Source organism: Nestor notabilis, unplaced genomic scaffold (assembly GCF_000696875.1).
Source record: "Nestor notabilis isolate BGI_N333 unplaced genomic scaffold, ASM69687v1 scaffold3567, whole genome shotgun sequence".
Classification (NCBI taxonomy): domain Eukaryota; kingdom Metazoa; phylum Chordata; class Aves; order Psittaciformes; family Psittacidae; genus Nestor; species Nestor notabilis.
The window spans coordinates 1,904-22,188 of NW_009937723.1; the positions used below are offsets into that span (position 1 = coordinate 1,904).

Consider the following 20,285-nt stretch of genomic DNA (forward strand, 5'->3'; position numbering starts at 1 on the left):
GGCAAGGTAACATCACAACACAGTTCTTGAGAGTTTGCTGCTTCATTTGAGTACTGTTGTGGTTGCCTAATTTAGTTGCAGCATTCCTTTAGGAAAAACAAACCTGCCACATCTCATCTCCGAGCTTCTGCCCATAACGATACCAAGGAGTTATAGCAGTAGAGGATACACCTAATTTCTTAAAAGACTTTGCTTCCAGGTTGGATTTTTCTGGCTTGCTCCGAGGGAAGGGTTTCTATCAGGGCATTTGGAAGTCGTTTATGTGAATCCTCTGTTGCTCCGGGAGAGCTCAGCTTGCAGCTTTTACCTTTTCTAGGAGTACTGTTTGGTTCTGGTGGCTGGTTTTGGATGCTACTGAATGCTGTGTGCTTGCACAGACTGTAAAATAGGTGTTAAATTAATTGGCATTAAATTAATGGTGTTAAATTAAACCAAAATATATCTCAATGCTTTTCTATTCAGCTGCTTTTCTGGCTGAGAAAGAATGTATAGATTTTAAAGTCTGAAATTGGTCTAGTAAGTGTGGCATATCCACAATCTATCCCCCAAGTATTGGCTGCAGTATGAAGCAGAGGTAAGGCAGAAAAACAAATTAATGACCTCATACTCTCCCCAGCTCCTTCCTGCATAAAGATCAGGGCACCAAGAGAATAGCAAGCTACCACACTATTGATTAAATCTAATGCAAGTCAGTTGTAGGCGAAGGTGTACAGCCATGACTCAGTAGTTTGAGGATTTACTCCATATGACTTGCTTACATCACTGCCTGACTTGGTGACACTAATCATGCAGTGCTGGGTCGTCTTGATCTCTGATGCTATTCAGCAGGTGTATATGAGAGGAGAAGAGTGGTGCAATGTTATCTCTGCTATGTAGTCTGACATGTGGACAGATAAGAGCAAAGATGTGGAAGCAGTGGTGACTAGAAATAATGCTACTTGAACTGCTTTCGCTTGGTATGTGAATCAAGGAAGGCAGCCAAGATGAGAAACGTGTTAGTATGCAAAACATGTTGCAGGTTATCTGCGTTCCTTGCAGAGCGATAACAGAGCTGCTGTACAGCTTGGCTCCAGCATCTTCTAAATTAATCATCTTAGGGGATTTTAATTACTGTGCAGGTGATGCATCTACTAAGCTGACACAGGTGATCCATGACATCCTTAGAATGCCTCAAGATGCTGCAGATATAAAAATTTATGGACCTTTCTTCAACCTTACCATGAATATTGGAAGCATAATAGCTCTCCTTGCTCTCAGCATCTCTGTTAAAAAGAGCGTAAGACTTGGTCTTCTTGCTGGCTGGGTCATAAGCCAGCAGATACTCAGACAAAGCAGATTTTTTAAGTTCTTTGCTTAGGCGAAGGGCTCAGAGGGAACACTTGGCTGTAGGACCAGTGTGTTGGTGTGAAGAAACATGAAGAATTAAGAGCCTGTTGCTAAGAACTGCTAGTGCTTAATTTTTTAACAGTATAATTTGTCTATCTTGTTTCACTTTTGAGGCAGATTGAGAAAACAGATAGTGCAAGCCAGGCATGACTGATGTAGTCTGGAGTAACTGTGTGCTGGAGGTGCCAGTGGGAGAGTCTGTAGGTGGTCTGTGCCCATCAGAGGCAGGAGTGTCAGTAGTAGTGCTCACCTGTAGGAACTCGCAGGGTGCTGACTTTACCTTCTGCTGAAGGCATGCAGCTCTCGGCAAGCTTGGACACACTTGAAGTATGATGTAGCTTTTCACTTTCTATCTATGCTTGCTGCTGTCTTGGATGTTTAACATGGGTTATTACCCTTGCCAGACTTAAATTACAACTGCAAAACATGTGTCCTTTTTTCCCTGTGTAAATACCGGCCAAATCACTTTAAAGCTGCTAGTGTGAGATTGCTCTGAGCTTGAGAACAAATGCCTCCTGCTGTTACGGCAGTAGAATATGTCCTGGAATATAGAAGTATCTGAAGGTAGTAGCATTTATTTTACAATAGCTAGTTCTGCCACCGAAATGTGGGAACAGAAAGGAAGGGGTAAACATCTTGATTTTTATAAAATAACTAGGGACCTTGAATTCTTAATAGAAGAGTGACATAGGAATATACTCAAACTAAGCAAGTCTTCTGCCTCTTCACCTGTCCTTTCTCCAGTCAAGACCATAAAGCAAAACCCTAAAGTCTTGCCTGGCTCTTGCAAAAACTGCATTACAGGAGCAGAATCAGGTTTGCAGTGGTGATAAATGGAAATAGTCATATTATTACTTGAAGTCCATGTTTAACATAAATGCCTTTTGGCTTGCTCACCAAGGTAATAATCGTAGGAAAGGAGATTGTTCACTGTATTACAAAGCCGGCTAGATGTGTAAGGCTGTCATGAGGTCCTTATTCTATTAGTGAATCTGCTAATCTTTGTTTAAAAATAGTCAACTAGTGTCAGTGTTGTAAAACATGGTGGTCTAAGCCCATAAACAAGACAGAATTTGAATACAGGTTATGAAGTTTATTGGTCTGGTGGAGTATCCTGAAGAATGGCTTTGCCTGACTGTAGGCTAACTACAGGAAAAGATAAGTATGCACAGGTTAGAGGTCAAATGCTGCTTCTGTTCTTCAATCTTTCCTTGCCTGAAGTAAGCTAAAGAAATAATAAAAAATGGTTCTTCCACACTTTAGCTGTATGTGCTCAGAACTTGGGGAAAAAAATGTAGGTAGTAGGCTGAGGTGAGGAGGTTCTGTTTTAATTATTTTTGTTAACTAGGTACTTCTGACTCAGCTCGACTGCGGGAGAAGGAAGTTTCTTTAAACCGTTTTTTCTTTCTTTAGATCCAGCTATGACAACAGATGATGCCAGCAGTCAGTCTCAGGCAAACTCTTTGACTAATATGAAGAATGGACTTAATGAATCATTTCCTGGTAACTGTTTTATTTCAGTAAACCTAAAGCTATAATATTTTTTCCCTAGTGATACTAAATTATGGTGTAGAGTTTACATTTTCATACTGAAGTCTTTCAAAATAAGGTTGTGACTTTTCAGAAGGAAGAGAAGTAAATACGTAATCTAGGCCTTTAAAGCCACTGCAAGAGCTAATGTGTCATAAGCATCTTGAGGACCGGAAGAAGGTAGCTGACTGCTAGCTGGTGAGCTGTTGCTCTTACACATATATGCAATAAAAGCAGGCAGTGACCCTGGAGATGGGATAATTCACAAACTAGAACCATTGTGGGAGGTTCTGTTCTAGCACTTACTCCTGATAATTTTTTGTGTAAGGAATCCTCCTGTTGAGCTAGTGAGAGGTATAATAATGCCCTTGCACCAGGGCATTAATTATATATATTATTAATAATGCCAGACACCTTGCTAGTGCCTGCTAGCTTCATCATTATCTAAAAAAACAGATTTTTTTTTTTTTTTTTTTGAATTTATGGATATGTCAATACCTTTGGTTGTCCCTCCATTCATCATATTCTGGACGTTAATTGCAGTTTTACTAGGGAGCAGAGAATAAGTTCCAGGCAGGAGAAGAAACTGATGGTTGTTGATTCCCCCTCTTCTTTCTTATGAAGATGGAGAAGCAGGAATTCAGCAGTGTACCAAAGCTCATGTTGGTTTGTGCATATCAAACATGGACTAAGTTACATTTATACGTGAACTCAAGCAAGTTCTGTCAAGTTGTTCCATCTCAGGTTTTGTTGTTGGAGATGGTAATGCTATTTACCTGATGTTCATCTTAAGAGCTTTTTAGCATGATGCGCGTGTGAGGGAGCGCAACAGCTAATGGATTCAGTAACTCTTTCTAGACATAAATACACCTTCTATATACATAGAATGGTTTGGGTTGGAAAGGACCTTGAAGGTCATCTGGTTCCAAGCCTCCTGCCATGGTTAGGATCCACTAGACCAGGTTGTCTAGAAAGATATGATCTAAACTATAGTAAGAAACTACTACAAATACGGTTGTGAAAGCTTCCATGAGCTAAAATACAGAATATGACCTAACCTGATTATTTTCATTTTTACGTGAATTGAGGAAGAAAGTCAGTATAAGGATCCTAGTAGTGTGCAGGACATTTTAAAGGCGGTTATTGTGAATGTATAACAATTACCATATGGACTGGCACTGCTGCCTTTTGAATGTATCATCATGAGAGATTTCAGTAACAAATCAAGTGAGGTGTGTACTAAACTGACGTAAACTCAGGTGATCCGTGGCAAAACAGGGTGTTTGCACACAGAAGCAAAGAAAGATTCCCCAGAACTCTTTTCAGCCTTTATGTCGTATTTTAGAGATAAACACTTGGGCTAGTTTTTCTCCACCAGGCAGAGATCAAGTCTTGCTTGTGCTCTTATCTAGAGAAACGGGACTTACTGTCTAGTGCTGGGAGACAGCTTTATAATTTTATTTTGCTTTAAAAGCCATTTTGTAATAGTAGCTGAGATTGACAGCAGTCTGTTGTTAACAACAACCAAATGTAGGTCTGTTCTTCTGCATCATCTGCTTTAATATACAGGTTTATAGTTACTTAAACTTGTTGAAGCGTGGGGGAAGGTATGAAAGTGCAGATGGAACAAGCCAGGCAAAAGGCTGACTGCCTGTTGCATAGCGTTCCTTGTGTTGTGGTCTGACAGGTAGATAGAGGAAAAACACTGCTTTATGGAACAGGCCTGCAACTTGGAAGGCATGTGTTACCTGTGCTTGTGCTTGCTCGAAGACCTTTGGATGCAAATCACTAGTATGGCCTTCCTTCAGCACAGGCAGATTGTAGCTGGGAGAAATACGTTTAAGAACTGTGCCTCAAAGTTCAATGTTTTATGCAGGAAAAGCGAAGGAGTAATTCCGAGAAGACCTAGGCTTTCAGAGACACTGTTTCTACTGCACAGTGAGCAACTCTGCCACCCAGTGCTTCTGTCAGTAAGAAGTCAAGCTGTAGCCCAGTTTTTTCCATTTTCCTGACTGAATATGAACCTTTTAAATCCATGCACAGGAGAGAAAATGAAGCCCTTTTTCTTCAGAAAAACTAGAATAATTTTCTCCTGTAATGTTGTATGACTAGGCAGATTCACTATGTAGTTACTATTTATGTATTTCTGAAATGCATTATAAAATTGACAATAAAATTACTTGGCAAGCACGTAAAACTAAAAAACATTTAGTGTATTGTATCTGCTATTGCTTTTGTTTCTTCACTGAATTGAAAGAAAAATATTTTTTTGTAAGAGGTTTGCTTTTTGTCACCTTTCAGAGCCCATGACAACTACACAAATTTTCAGTTGGCGAACACAGGGGAGCCCTTCAGATCACGTAACACTTGGACACGAAGTATCTGTACCTGGTAAAAGCAAGCACATGTCTTCTACTGAAATGGTTAAGTTTCAGTTACCCTAAGGTTCTACCTTGATTTTTTTTTTCTTTTTTTATTTTATTTTTTTTTTAAATGAAATTATTATGGAGGGCTTGTATTTATTGGTAATTACCAAGACAAAGATGTTCAAGCAGTACAGAAAGTAACTGTGGAAACTGAAAGAAAATAAAATTGCTAGAGTGGTGTTAAATTGACCTTTCTTTTAAGCATAACTTCTAATGTCTTCTCCCACAGTGTGTTTAAGTTTTACTGGGAATTTGTATGCAGATAGTACAATATTAAGGAAACAATTATGTGTGTAGATATGGAAGGATGATGCTTGCTTAGTGGGGCTACATCTGCTGTTAATGCTGTAGTTCATCAATTTGCTTTCTTGCTCTGTCCTTGAAATGCATGGAGCATGAAAACTAGCGTGGTGGGAACAGACAGTTCATGCTTACAGTTGCCTGCATGAGTTTTATGAGTTGCCTGCTGTATCGAGTTTTATAAAGGTCGTCCCTGAAGAGTAGGCTATCCGTTGCCCTACAGGAAAGGGATTTTGCAGGGCATATTAAACTTCCTAAACACAGTTTTTCCTCACAGAAGGAAAGGAGTATGTTTTAGGCATATGATGATCAATATTGACATTACTTGTGAGGAGGAGTGTTCCCTGCAGTTTTGTGGAGCAGTGAGGGACTGACCATTTCCCAGTGGAGCACAGGCTGTTTTTGCCTCTGCATTTATTAGAACTGCATCTAGATTAGATAGTCTACCTCTGGCTTTCTGGCCATGTTTTTAAATTGTAGTGGCCTTGGGAATGGCAGTGTTCTGTCCTGCTGGGGTTTTTCTGCATGTGTGGTGGTGGTGTGTGGTTTTTTTTTTTTTGGTGTTTTTGTTTTGTTTGGGTTTTTGTGTGTGGTTTTTTTTTTTTTTTTGTTTGTTTGTTTGTTTGTGTTGGTGTGTGGTGTGTTTTTGTTTTGTTTTGGTTTGGTTTTTTTCCCTAAAGCTTATTACTTTTCCAAGCTTTAGTTAAACACTGATGTAGTCCTATACAGTTCTAGGACCCACCTATGATGTTTGAATTGGTCTGTAAAACGGATAGTTACAACCTCTTTAGAGTATTGACGTTCACAATTACAATATATTAAAGCTAGAAACAATCTTCTAAAACGATGTAATTACTGTAACAGCAACCACACAACACTACAGTTTTCAGATTCTGACTTGCAACCTACAAGGTATGTGAAAGGATCTCCATACTAGTCTGCATTTACCAAGGTCCTTTTTTTCTCCCTCATGTTACTCTAAGAAATAATTGCAGCACTGTATTGATGCTCTGCAGTATGATTGCCTTTATAGGATCACAACATACCACTTTGCTTCGTTTACAACCTCGTTAGGTCCAGATCTTGCCACTAAAGAGTCCAAGCAGACAAGCAGTCAGAGTGTCACTTCTGTGCAGTATAAGTTACTTCTACCTGGTGAGTATGTAATTTTTCTCTTCCAGTTATGTTATATTGAATGCCTATGATTGCATACGCAATCTTATGTATGAGTTACAGAAATATCTAAGATAGCAACTTCCTGATAAAGTTACAGTGATCACAGTAAGCATGCGATGAGCCCAGTAAACGGAAATATTATTAAGTTTGTTGCATTGTTGTGTTCTAATAATTATTTTATTAGTGGAGAATGAGATTCTTACTTTCTAAAAATCACAAGAAAAAACAGCTCATAGCTATGTGCTTCCCCCAAATCAATCCAAGTGACAATTTCTTTGCACTAGCGAATCCGCTTGGAAAGACCACATAAGCTAGAGTACTTGTTAACCAGCAGGTGTTAGTCAACTTTGCAGCATTACAGAATTTAAAGCATGGAGAAAAGGCAAGATAAACATCTTCCTACAGTAGACGTGAAGTTCCCACAATAATATATAACTTATTTCTTGGACAACTGTAAAATTTAACTGAAATCTTTTTCAACTGGAGATCATTTAGAACTCCATTGCAAAATTCTGGTATGATATTTTAATGACATTATTGCACAACGTTCATACTGTATTTCTTCTAGCAGGAAGCTTAAGGCAGATGTTCTGGTACATGTACTCTTGGTACAGAGATGTCCCAAATACTGGTTGTGGTAGTGGTTAGCCATCAACAGCAGAGGGTTTTCATGTTCCTTTCATTCAAAGTGTGAATTTGTTTTTTAAATAATCTACCAAGTACAGATTCTACTTTTAGCCAGTGTAATTAATCTGACTGTAAAGTTTTAGCTATTGTGAAACCGGTTCCATTTGTAAAATTACTTCAGTTGTAAACAACAAGGTGAGTTGTTTGGCTCATTTATTAAGCATAACAGCTCTAATAAATGAGTTGCAGTTACTGATTTTCCTCCCTATGAAAGCTCAGGGTGTTGCACCTGTAAGTTTGACCACAGTTCAACAGATCTGTGGTATTTTGGCTGGGACTTGGACTTCAGGGCGTACTGTTCTGCAGGCTGTAAATGTGTGTGCCAGACCCAGTGAAGTTTAAATATTTTATAGGAGTATCTGGGGCTTCTACTTCAGACGGTCTTTGCTTCTTAGGTATGACTTGCAGTACTAGGCCAGTGAGCTGTGCCTTAAAACTTGCTTTTTCTCAAAGAATTTGAGCTGTGAAATGCAACTGTACTCTTGACCATCAAAGACTATAGGGTCTAGGATTGAGGTGAGGCGTGGAATAATTTTCGTTGGAGTATTTGGTTAGACTAACCACAGTTGTATCTAGAAGGTATGAAATAAAAGGCCGATGATGAAATAAAATGGCAGTGCTGACCAGTAAAAAGTCAGATGTTTGGTTTGGTTTTGTGGTGGTTTGTTTTTTTTTTTTTTTTTCCCCCCCCTCTTTTCCTCTCTCTAAAAGCTGTTTGTGTGGATCAGAGAAGATATGAGATATTTAGATAATCAGACTGGTTAAGGTTGGAAGGACCTGGATGATCATCTGGTTCGAACTCCTCCTGCCACAAGCAGGGACACCTTCCACTAGACCAGGTTGTTCAAAGCACCATCCAGCCTGGACTTGAACTCTTGCACAGATTGGGCAGCCACAGCTTCTCTGGGGAACTTGTTTGAGTGCCTCAACACCATTGCAGTATCTGCTGTTGAAATCTACTTATGAATACACTCATTTTTGCTTTTAACAAGCTTCATAAGCATAAAAAGTGTCAGGTGGTTCTACTGTATTGGAATGTTTTCAGATTGTAATTGTGCTGGCTTACCACTAAGAAGGCAAAGGCAGCCGTAATTTAAAGATTATTTCCTCCCCCACCCCCCCCCCAATTCAGCAGCGGTAGCATGAAAAGCCAGATCCAACAATGTTAAGCCTGTGGATTTTTGTCAACATCTTCACTAGCAACAGGACATTACCTGTGGTCTCAGAGTATCATAAGAATATGCAGCTGGCTAACACTTAGGTGCTTGTAGATACTTACAAGTTTAACGTTTTGAGATTATTAGTATTTTTACTATGCTTGCTAATATTTTTTAATGTAATAAATCCTGCTTTTTTAATACCAAATGTGAAGTTGAACAGGAAGTTTAGACTGGGAGCAGATATTGTTGCCCCTGGTGAGAGCTAAGTGCTTAATATACTTTGGTTTGGGTTAAATTATGTAGAAGAATGTCTTACCTTGCTTTCAGTGAAACGAGTATCTATGTTACTGTATTAGAACTCCCTAGGAATTTTACCTGCAGAATGTGTGTAACTTTTGTAATGGATGTGTATCATAACTCAGTTATGGCTTAAGAAAATTAGTGTCACTGTCTGATTTTGCAGTTTTACCCTGGAAAATATAACAGAAACACAATTTAGTCACTTGTAATCCAACATATGTAAAACACAAATTTGAATCTGTTCTTCCTCCACAATGAAGAAGTGTTTTTCATAAATTTTTTTTAAACTTTGTAGGTGCTTCTGGTACTTCTGTGGAAACAACTGTCAGTTTGGACAGGGTAGTTGAAGTTGAATTAACTTGCATATTGGACAAGAAATATTCCCATTTGAAAAGTTTTCAAGTGATTTGGAAGAGGGGAAATGATACAATCAGTCATACCAATAAAACTGATAACAGCTGGAGCATCAAGTAAGTAGCATTCTTTACAGTTTGACTTTCAGGTTCTCATACGCTGCTCAATATCTTAGAAAAGAGCAAAATGCAGGGATTAATATGTCTGTAATTGGCATATTGAAACTGCAGGAAAGGAGAAAGGTTGCAGTTACTTCAAGAACTGTACTACTAAAAACTTAAGTAATCTTAGTCTGAGATTGCTAAACTATCTCAATTACTTTTTCAACTTCCCTGTTTTTCTACATTCTCTTTTCTACCTCAGTGCTCCTTTGCAGTAATCTGAAAGCCATCAATGGTTAAGTCGTAATTAGCAAAACAGAGAAGAAACCAGCTTTACAGCAAAAATGTTTTGGATTGTTTTGAAGGTTTTCTTAACTCTTTTGAACCTCTGAAGAGACCCAAGAAATGTAGAAATCTTCCTCAGTTGATACCATTTACTGTTGGGCTCTAAAATTAACCCCTCTATGGATATTTATTGAGGTAGTCTCCAGCTGATTACTGTATAGCTTTTGTTTCTTAATGTCAGTAATATTTATCTAAAATTTCTATCATGGGAAATGTGATGAGAATGTATTTAATTTTTTTTTTTTGAAGTGTAACTGTCTCGGATAGCAGTAAGTTGGGAAGTTACAGTTGTACTCTGAAAGGTGAACAACAACTCAGTGGTATTTTTCACTTGCAAGGTAATTGTATTCAGTTTTAACTAATTTTAGTTTTAATTTACTTTAGATTTTGCTTCACTTGACCATTGAGATTATGTATCATTATGGTTTCTGGATAGTATGGAAATTGTAACTTAATTTGATAAGCAGTGACTAATATGGACAAGCTAATTGATAATCACTGTCAAAGGCATGGAGGGAATAAGAATTTTGAAGCTTTTTTAACAAAGCTTGTTAGCAACCGAAAGAACATATAAACCTTCTTTTTTCCTAAATGAGTAACTGATTTCCCCTTCCCTCTCCATCCCTAAGCAGGAGTAAATGCTCATCACTTTCTGGGGGTTGGGAGGAAAGGGTGATGTCTCAGGTAAATTCTTCAATAAGCAGAGCCAATGCCTTAGAAGTTTGGTCTGAGATTCGATATTATAAGAGGAGCAGTGATTGGCAGAATGGAGGCAGGTTTTTGAACAAATTAATTCTGGAAAACCAAATTACTGCTCTAGTGCATCTGTCATTCTGTTTAAAAACAGCACTTTCATTAAAAGTTACTGTGGTTAATTGAACAGTAGGAGTGTCGTTTCTTCTGTTTTGCATTCTTTGCTCAGTAACATTGTCCCAACAGTAATAAGTGAAATCCAGTTGAATGCAAGATGTGGAAATTAAACAAACACAAGCTGCTGAGAACCTTCATCTGTTAATGACAGCTAGTGCCTTTTCTATTCTCACCACTCAAATTTTGTAAAGAGCAAGAGAAACATCTGATCTGTGAAAGGTTCATGTACTATTACATTTATGAGAGATATTCTCCCTGAACACAAGCTTCTAAAACCACTGCCTCTTCAAATACTTACCCTAACTTCAGCTGGACTAACCAGCGGGGCATTGCAATTCAGTACTGCAAGCTGCCTTTGTACAGTGGTATATCTGGTTGTATAACGTGAGGAAACTCTCATGCATGTTAAACGATATCTGCTTTCAAACCTTCAACTAGGGGAGGCTAGCTTATGTTATTGAAGAAAGTCAAAATTGTAGTTTATTCAGGTCTTTTAATCTCAAAAATGATTATATGTTGTTCTTGTCAATATGTGGTTAAGGTTTAGTTGAATGTCTGTCCAACTCTGTTTAGACTAAAAAAGTGAAAGGAGACCTTATTCATTTGAAAGTATATAGTAACTATTTCAGTAAGGGCAGGAATGACTTAATAGGGAAGTCATCTTTTCCAGAACAGTGCATAGGACTGGCTGATTTATTACAAGAAGATGGGAGAATTGCTTCACAGTGGTTGAATGCTGCCACTTCTGGTGCCATAAAAAGTACCGGCTTGACATTTTTTAAGATTAATGCAAGAGTGAAGGAAATGGGAAAGAGAAGTCCTTGAATCTTCCAGTCAATAATGCAGAGAGAACAAATCTCAAACTGAAAGATGAGTAATGTGTTGATAGAGACTCGGTGGCTAAAGTCATCACTGCTGTAACTACCTGCAATGATTTTCCACAAGGCTGATAGGCATTATGGATGTCTTACCTCTCCTCCCCTTCCTCCCCATTCTGGCATGGCATGACCCTGCAGATTTTGAGGAGTTCAGCTTTTACCCATGTCTGCAGAAAACAATGAGATGCTTATAGGAAGGTCAAATTATTACACATGGAGACCATTCATGGGTATTTTGAAGTGTTGTACTAGCTATAGAATAGATTAATTTGTTTGCCTTTTGTTCTTGGATCCTTAAGCACCTGTACAGGTACATGCACTATGAAACAACTCTGGTCTTTAAACTAGTGTGGAACTCTTGACTGGTTCAAATGCTGATGTGATCACCCGTCTGGTCATCTCTTCAACGTTTTGCTGTGCAGCACCAGTGCTGGGTAAAAATTGTTGCAAAAATATCTGGGACAAAGCATGTTATTTCCTAGCACATTTAGGGATTAACCATTCTGAAATGGTTTCATATCTGTTCCTGGAATGGAAATTTTGAAGCTTGGCTGCTCACAAGAAGTGAACTTTTTGTGGACAATTAATTCATGCTCAGCCAGTCAAGAGGGGGGCAAACAAGAACAATCTTAGTTTATACCAAATTGTTCCATCATAACTGCTGAAAACAGGTTCTTAGCCTATTCAGTCTAGCGTGACCAATATAATTTAAGATATACTGGATCTGTACTTACAAGATAGAACAATGAAACTTTTTCAGTAAAATTTAAAATAGATCTGAAGAAAACATGCTGGTAAACATCCAAGTAAAGAGGGGAAGAAGGAGGAAGGGAAAATACATACTTCAGCATGATATAATTAGAGCTGAGCAAGTATATCTGTGGCATGCCTCAATGTATTCAACTTTTTTTTGGCTTTTGGTGTTGGAAGGCTGTGGGGACAAGTAGCTCTAGAGTTATAAACTGATGCCTTGTTTCTTGTGGCAGTGTTCTGTCCTTACCAAGATTGGACTGAAATTCTTTTTTATTGGCATGCACCCAAAAGCCACACTTCAACTCAGAAAATATTTCCTAAGTGCAAAGCTTTGTCAGTCTGCTGTTCTGTCTTAATCAGAAAGAGAAGCTCCTTGCGTACACAACTTGCCAGATACCATTGTGTGGTAGCATTATGTCTGGAATAGACTTCTATCACTTTTTGTCGATTGAGTGAAATTGCACAAAAATTGGTATGTTTTTCTAGTGTACTAGAATTAAAGCATGTAGCTCACAGCTTTTAAGGGAAGGAGAGAGGCAATCAGCCAAGGTAGAAATCGCTATCTGAGTATCACTTGGTTTTCAGTTTTAATAGGCAACTTTTAAACAAACAGCCACTGAGAACAGGATTCTCATAGTTTCTGCATAAATTCTGTATGTGTAATGTCAGCCTGAAATGACTCTTCATGTACGGTCATGCCATGAATAATAGAATCATCTGTGTTTTGAGGGAAAAGGAAGCGAAAGGACTACTGTAAGTAGATACCTGAATATCTTTTTTGCAATATTGTAATTAAAATCTGTAGCTCTCACATAATGAACTTTTTCCTACTTCGTAGTACCAAAAATTGGACGAAAAGAAAAACCCACAATCACTTACTTAGGAGACACAGCTGTAATGAATTGTGAATGTCCTGGCTATACAGCCATTTCTTGGACCTGGTATATGACCAACGGAAGTAAACAGGTAAGGTTTGCATCTGTTTGCCAAGCAAAGCAACATGGCAAAATCCAAATGCAGACACTTTGTAAAATACAATGACTTTTCACTGTAGGCTCTACTAATTGAATTTCTTTTAAAGTTCATGTAAATATCTGTACATGAGAGGAAAAATATCTGTGATGTTTCAGAATAGTTGTTATTACAGGGGTTTAGTTTTTGTTCTGTCTTTTATGATGTTTCCTTTTTGGAAAGTCCCTGCCATAATCTTACAGCCCAGATAAAGGTGAAACAAATCAGGTGGGTCGTTAGATACTTGTTTTTACTATATTAATGGTCATATTGTTTGAATTTTGCTGCCTGATACCAAGAAAAATCTTACAGCGTGACGTTTCTAAAGACATGAAAGGTATTGGAGGCTTGAGGAGAACAGGCCCATACCCATTTTTCTCCTCCTCCATATACAAGTAATATTGTATTTCCTAGTCTATATGATCTCTGGGGCACTGGAGCTAAAGGAGGTTATCCCATTGTGGAGGCTGCTGTGCCACTCAATTCTGAAGGAGCTGAAAGCTCTTCTCACTTCCGCTCTTGCCTTAAAGGCCGTGAGGAAAAAACTTGCTCAGTAATTTCCCTCCTTCACATACCCACTTTTCAGGATCCAGATTAGTCTTGGAAGTGGAACTGCTTTCTTCTAGCCTTTTTCTGGGGGAAGCAGTATTTAACTTCTAAAATAAGTCAGAGAGGAGGTAAATAGATCTGTCTCCTCTATGCTGCTGAAGAGTAGCACTGGCTTGTAAGACTGTCAACATAATTCACAGTGAAGCAGCATTCCCAGTTCAACTTCCTTGAAAAATACATGTTTTGTGCAGCGGTGAAACCTGGGTATTGCATCCTGACACCTGAGGCTGCCTTTGTCAGTGGAGTCTGTAGAGTCAAAGGTACCTTTCATCTGATCTTAAATAGAATAAAACAGGTCAGACTAAAACTTCCTCACTAAAAGTACGTATTTTGCTCCACTGGATATAAAGGGAACACAGGCAGCCAGCTAAGATAAAACCTTCCCTTGGAGGTGCACTAAACATAATTCACAAATGTCACTTGATCTTAACTTGTTTTTACACTGCTTTATATAGAACTATCTGTTGATAATATAAATAATTTGATTAGAATTTCTCATTGCATTAATAAGACTTGTAATGTATTTTTTAATTTCAGATTACCATTAATGAGTCTTTGCTGGCAGACAAATATGTAATTAGTAAAAAGTCTGCCAATATAACCCAACTGAAGATACTGAAGCTCACTAAGGAAGATGATGGTGAATATTGGTGTGAAGCTGCTTTTGAATTAGGGAAAAGTAAAGGAAAACTGGAGCTTAAAGTTCTGTCCTTCATGGTGCCTCTCAAACCCTTCGTAGCAATTGTGATTGAAGTTATTGTTTTAGTAGCTCTCATTGTCGCTTATGAGGTATATTCAAAGAAAGTGAAACGTACAGGTAAGTCTTCTCTAGCTTTCCATTGAAATTGCAGCCAAAAATAGAAAGATATGACACATAACACTTCATATATGAAGTTCAGTGTGATTTTTTTTTTTAATATATTTTTTTTTCTGATAAAATACTTTCTTCTAGAACACTGCATTGTTTTTAGATTTTTAAATCTCTTCCATGAGTCTTGAATTCAGGCACAAAGTGCTTTCAGTAAGCAGTGCTTTCCCATAAATGTTTTGATATAGTCATTACTTTTTTCCTTACAAGACAAAATAATTTAGAGGCTATACTTGCTTAGGAATGGAAGTAACTCTTAGTAGTCTTGAAGGGAGAAACTTCTGCCAAGCAATTGAGTAAGAAGGAAAAATGCATTAAACCAGAATGCACTAATCTTGGTGGTTGAATCTAAGGCGTGTATAGGTAAGCCAAGCTAGATGTACAAGATGAAACAGAAGTGATATGTATGTAAAAAACCCTATGTATATATGTCTATTATACATACATGCATACATGTTTTTCAGTTTTGTACTGAATATATGGATTGTATATATAACATGTATTAAAATCAAGGTAGAACTTGATCAAAATAAGCTTTTTGGAAAATTTGCAGGTACTTCCACTAAACAGAGGAACAAGATAATTTGAATTACAAATCTAAGAAAACTAATAAAATGAAAAAAATGTTTTGCTTAGGCATGGAGTAAATAATATAATAAGCCAGAACTTTTCTAGTGTTTGTTAAATTGAGACCTTTTATCATTCTTTTTCTGTTATGCAGAAGCTGAAAAAGAATTTGACCAAATTGAGCATCTGTAAGTGAAGAATTTATGTATTATAGTTAAATATTTGCTTTTTTGCATATTAGTGTGTTGTATAAAATTATACCTTATTGTTAACCCAATTGGTAATTTTAATTGCTAAGGGTTAGTGATGAATGTGAAGGTATAGTTCATTTAGTTCATTCCTTTCCTTGAGACTTCCTTAAAAATTCCAGTGTGCTGAATGTGGTTTCCTAGGCAGCACTTAATTTTGGTGTTTAGAATATATGTCTTTTTTTTTTTTTTTTTTTTTTTTTTTAAGCACCATGTGTTCTCATTATAAACTCATTCTAAAATCACAGAATCATAGAATTGTTTGGTTTGAAGGGACCTTAAAAATCATCTCATTCTACCCCCTTCTGCCATGGGCAGGGAAGCTATGACTAGGAGGAAAATCACTTTTGGGTAGAAATTTTGTAGAAGAGGCTTTGAAATTTTTCTCATATGTTTTATTTATCCATATTAACATAAATTTCTCTCACATGCATGTGGTTAAAGCCCAGATTATCCTAGGTAAGCCTGTAGTTGCTAGAGTACTGCAAGCTGGTATTGTTGCCTATTTTGGTGGTTAACACCAGCCTCTGGAGCAGTGCCTCTCATGGTGCTTTATACCTGGGGCTCACTGGGCACAGGGATGGTTGCACTGCTGCAGCAAGAGGGGCAGGTGTAGGCACTTCTGTTGCTCTTCTGCTGCTTGAGTGTTCGTGCTTCCATATAGGCTTCCCCATCCTGAGGATGATGCAAGGCTTGCTTGCTAAAATCGGCTATATTTATGTCCCTCAGCCCACCCTTTGAAGCCCAGTCACTTCATCTAGCATGTTAACTTTCCTTTTGTTTTAAGACACAGTTCTTTTTTGATGTGTCCAGTCTACTCCTTTTTTTATTCTGTCTCTTCACTTATGCTTATTTGTTACTGTCCTTCTGTGTAGCACCCTTGTTGGATTTCTTGCTGCAGTGACCTTTGTTTCCCTATGTTGTATTCATGTTTCCATTCCTATTTCCAGTGCTAGCTGAAAATATATTCTTAGCATTCCCAAAAAAATTTACCAGCTTTAACATTCAGTTCCATTATAAACTCGGAATATGTCTTGGAAATTCAGTATGCTGTTATGCTGCTGTTTCATTATAATCATAGAATAGTTAGGGTTGGAAAGGACCTTAAGATCATCTAGTTCCAACCCCCCTGCCATGGGCAGGGACACCACACACTAAACTATGTCACCTAAGGCTCCATCTAACCTAGCCTTGAGCACTGCCAGGGATGGAGCAGTCACAACTTCTTTGGGCAACCCATTCCAGTGCCTCACCACCCTCACTGTGAAGAACTTCTTCCTTATATCTAATCTAAACTTCCTCTCTTTAAGTTTGAAGCCATTATTACCCTTTGTCCTACCACTGCAGTCCCTAATGAAGAGTCCTTCCCCAGCATCCTTGTAGGCCCCCTTCAGATACTGGAAGGCTCCTATGAGGTCTCCACGCAGCTTCTCTTCTCCAGGCTGAACAGCCCCAAGTTTCTCAGCCTGTCTTCATACGGGAGGTGCTCCAGCCCTCTTATCATCCTCGTGGCCCTCCTCTGGACTTGCTCCAACAGCTCCATGTCCTTTTGATGTTGAGGACACCAGAACTGGACACAATACTCCAAGTGAGGTCTCACAAGAGCAGAGCAGAGGGGCAGGATCACCTCCTTTGACCTGCTGGTCATATTTCTTTTGATGCAGCCCAGGATACGGTTGGTGTCTGGGCAGCAAGTGCACACCGAAGATGGCTCATGTCAAGCTTCTCATCAACCAACACCCCCAAGTCCTTCTCCTCAGGGTTGCTCTGAATCTTTTCTCTGCCCAGCCTGTGGCTGGGCCTGGGATTGTGCCGACCCAGGTGTAGGACCTTGCACTTGTCTTGGTTAAACTTCATCGGGTTGGTATTGGCCACCTCTCAAGTGTATCCAGGTCCCTCTGGATGGCATCCCTTCCCTTCAGCATGTCAGCTGAACCACACAGTTTGGTGTCATCAGCAAACTTGCTGAGGGTGCGTCAGTCCCACTGTCTGTGTTGCTGGCTGAGATGTTGAACAAGATCGGTCCCAACACCAACCCCTGAGGGACACCACTCATTACTGGTCTCCAGTTAGACATTGAGCAGTTGACCACAACTCTTTGTGTGCAGCCATCCAGCCAGTTCTTTATCCACCAAGTGGTCCATCCATCAAATTGATGTCCCTCCAAATTAGAGACAAGGATGTCTTGCGGGACAGTGTTGAACTCTTGCGCAGGTCCAGGTAGATTCTTCAACTGCTTTGCTGCTGTCTGTCAGTTCTGTAGTCGCATCATAGAAGGCCACCAAATTGGTAAGGCAGGATTTGCCCTTACTGAAGCCATGTTGGCTGTCACCAACTGTCTTGTTGTTTTCTATGTGCCTTAGCATGCTTTCCAGGAGACTCTGCTCCAGGATTTTGCCAGGCACAGAGGTGAGACTGACTGGAAATGTCTTGGGTTGAAAATTGCCCTCGTTGCGCAGCCCTGCACAGTATATTGCACCAAAATAATGTTTTCAAGCTTGATGAGATGCGGGATGCAGTTTTGATCAGCTGATTAATCTTTATTTTGGAGTTCTATCTTGGATAAACACATGTGAAGAAAATCTACTAAACTGTGTACTTTTTGCCTGATTTTAGTAACTGAAAGTTACATCAACTCTTGGCTGTTTAGAAGATAGATTTGCGTATCAGAGAGAGTGACTCCAGAGGAATTTCTCTGGTTTGTTATGTCAAATGATGACTAATATACATCTGAATTTGGTTGATGAGACTATAATTAAAATGTTATAGTTAACAACATACTAAGTAGGAGGCTAGTGATTCAGAATCAGATTTTTTTTCTTTTTTGAGAGAGAATTGTTAATATAAGTCTTTGACCAGCACCCAAGTTGTAGGTACTCCAGAAAGAGCGATCATACAGTGTTTCCGCCAATATTCTGAGGATGTTGAGCTGTATATTGTTTAAGGATTCACTTTATATACAAATTTCTATACACTGAATGAAATGATAGTACAGTAATAATTTCTGGAATAATGTCACTGTTGTACCTTAAGCCCAGAACTTTGTGGGTATTTGAGGGGGATTGAGTTGTCTTTACTACTTGGCTGAAAGATGTCAAGATGTCAAGAGTCAGGTTTTTTTGGTGCTTAATGTTTTTAATCTTATAACCTCACATGTTAAAAGAGGGAAAAATCAAATACATCTCAGATGTACTCTGTTACTGGATTGTGGGACTGGAATGATTGTGCTCCTACTAAAAAGTTGAGTTCTGGAATTTAACTTCTCTTTCTTACAGTAAATCAGAAGACAGTGGTCTGGAAAGCAGTAGGGCTAGGCAGAGAAGAATTTGATCTGCTTCCTAAAAAGGTACGTAGAGATGAAATGGAGACAAAAATTTACTCTTTTCCTCAGCACAGCCTAATACAAGGTTGAAGAAATCCATTGTGCCATCCCAGTGTGGTTGGTGGTTGTTTTTTGGTTGGTTGGGTTTTTTTGCTGCTTTTTTTTAATGTGGGAACATAAGAATAGAACCATTGTTTAGATAAAACTGTATATAGTAATTTATGATGTAACATCAGCAAGACAATGTGTTCAGTCCCTTTTAATTCAATGCTGTCATCATCACTGTGGTTTAGTAGTTCTGTTCACCCATGCAGTTCTTATAATAGGACCCAGATTAACCTGGTTAATAACCTGGTTCCTGATCATGAAATATTTCTGTAGATGGCAGGGTAAGTGCTGAGATGCGTAACTGCTGATATATGTAAGCCCCTACTCTTTAGGCTGTATTTTGGGTGTTGAGTGAGGTTATGGAGGAAGCATGCAAGTGGGGAATGTGACAGTACCAGAGATATGAAACAAGGGGTTATGAAAGTCTAGGAAAGTAAACAAAGTGTAATAGATAGTGACCGAAAAGTTTAGGTGGTAGGAGGAAGCAGAGGATATGTAGCCCTCTGGTAGCTATATAATGAACATCCCTGATCCATTTTAGTCTTTACAGCCTGATTACAGATTGTTTCTACTTAAGCCAGATGGAAAAGGTTGTTAGAGGATGGTTTGTCAGTTGAGCACCAATCATACACACTCTGTCTATTTCCTCTTGTTATTCCCCCTCGGCATCTGGTGCCCCGGTCTCTCATCTCAACATGAGGTATTAGTGACATTGCATTCATGTCACAGCTGGCAGTGTTCCTCCTCATCACAAGCCATCTTCTTGAAGGAAGATTGCTTCCATACCCTTTGTTTTAAAAAACAGAAGTGGCAGGTGAAGAGTAGCAAACTGAAAATAATCAATCACAGATACTTTCAGGAGTATATTCTCTCCTTGGTTTTCCTACATGTTGTACTTGTGATTGCTGGTAACTTTGGTTGTCAAGGTGTCATGGTTTAACCTTGGGTAGCAACTAAGCCCCATCCATCCAGTTGCTTGCACTCCCCTGATGGGATGGGGGAAAGAATCAGAAGGGTAAAAGTGAGAAAACTCGTGGGTTGATACAAGACAGTTTAATGGGTAAAGCAAAAGCTCCCCACACAAGCAAAGCAACTGGTGAGTTCATTCACCACTTCCTGTGGTCAGGTAGGTGCTCAACCATCTCCAGGAAAGCAGGGCTCCATCATGCATAGCAGTTACTTGAGAAGACAGATGCTTTAATTCCGCATATTATTCCGCCTCCCCTTCCTTCTTCCCATAGCTCTATATATTGAGCGTGATGTCCTATGGCATGGGATATCCCTTG

The 20,285-nt window shown here is 38.9% G+C and overlaps 1 protein-coding gene across 1 annotated transcript; it reads left to right on the forward strand.

The window, feature by feature from the left end:
• Nucleotides 1-1,991: 1,991 nt before the first annotated feature.
• EMB (embigin) lies at nt 1,992-18,899 on the forward strand. The gene is made up of 11 exons (XM_010018966.1): nt 1,992-2,013; nt 2,800-2,889; nt 5,218-5,307; nt 6,717-6,797; nt 9,261-9,435; nt 10,015-10,103; nt 13,105-13,232; nt 14,424-14,690; nt 15,056-15,066; nt 15,471-15,509; nt 18,845-18,899. The coding sequence occupies exons 1-11, from the start codon at nt 1,992-1,994 to the stop codon at nt 18,897-18,899; spliced, it is 1,047 nt and encodes a 348-aa protein (XP_010017268.1).
• Nucleotides 18,900-20,285: the final 1,386 nt, after the last annotated feature.

What these genes read in the sequence shown, in the direction of transcription:
- EMB (XM_010018966.1), top strand. Translation starts at nt 1,992, where the DNA reads ATGTGGGAACAGAAAGGAAGGG. An exon ending in ACTTAATGAATCATTTCCTG is followed by an intron (nt 2,890 to 5,217) that starts GTAACTGTTTTA and finishes GTCACCTTTCAG; the next exon opens with AGCCCATGACAACTACACAA. An exon ending in TGACCAACGGAAGTAAACAG is followed by an intron (nt 13,233 to 14,423) that starts GTAAGGTTTGCA and finishes TTTTAATTTCAG; the next exon opens with ATTACCATTAATGAGTCTTT.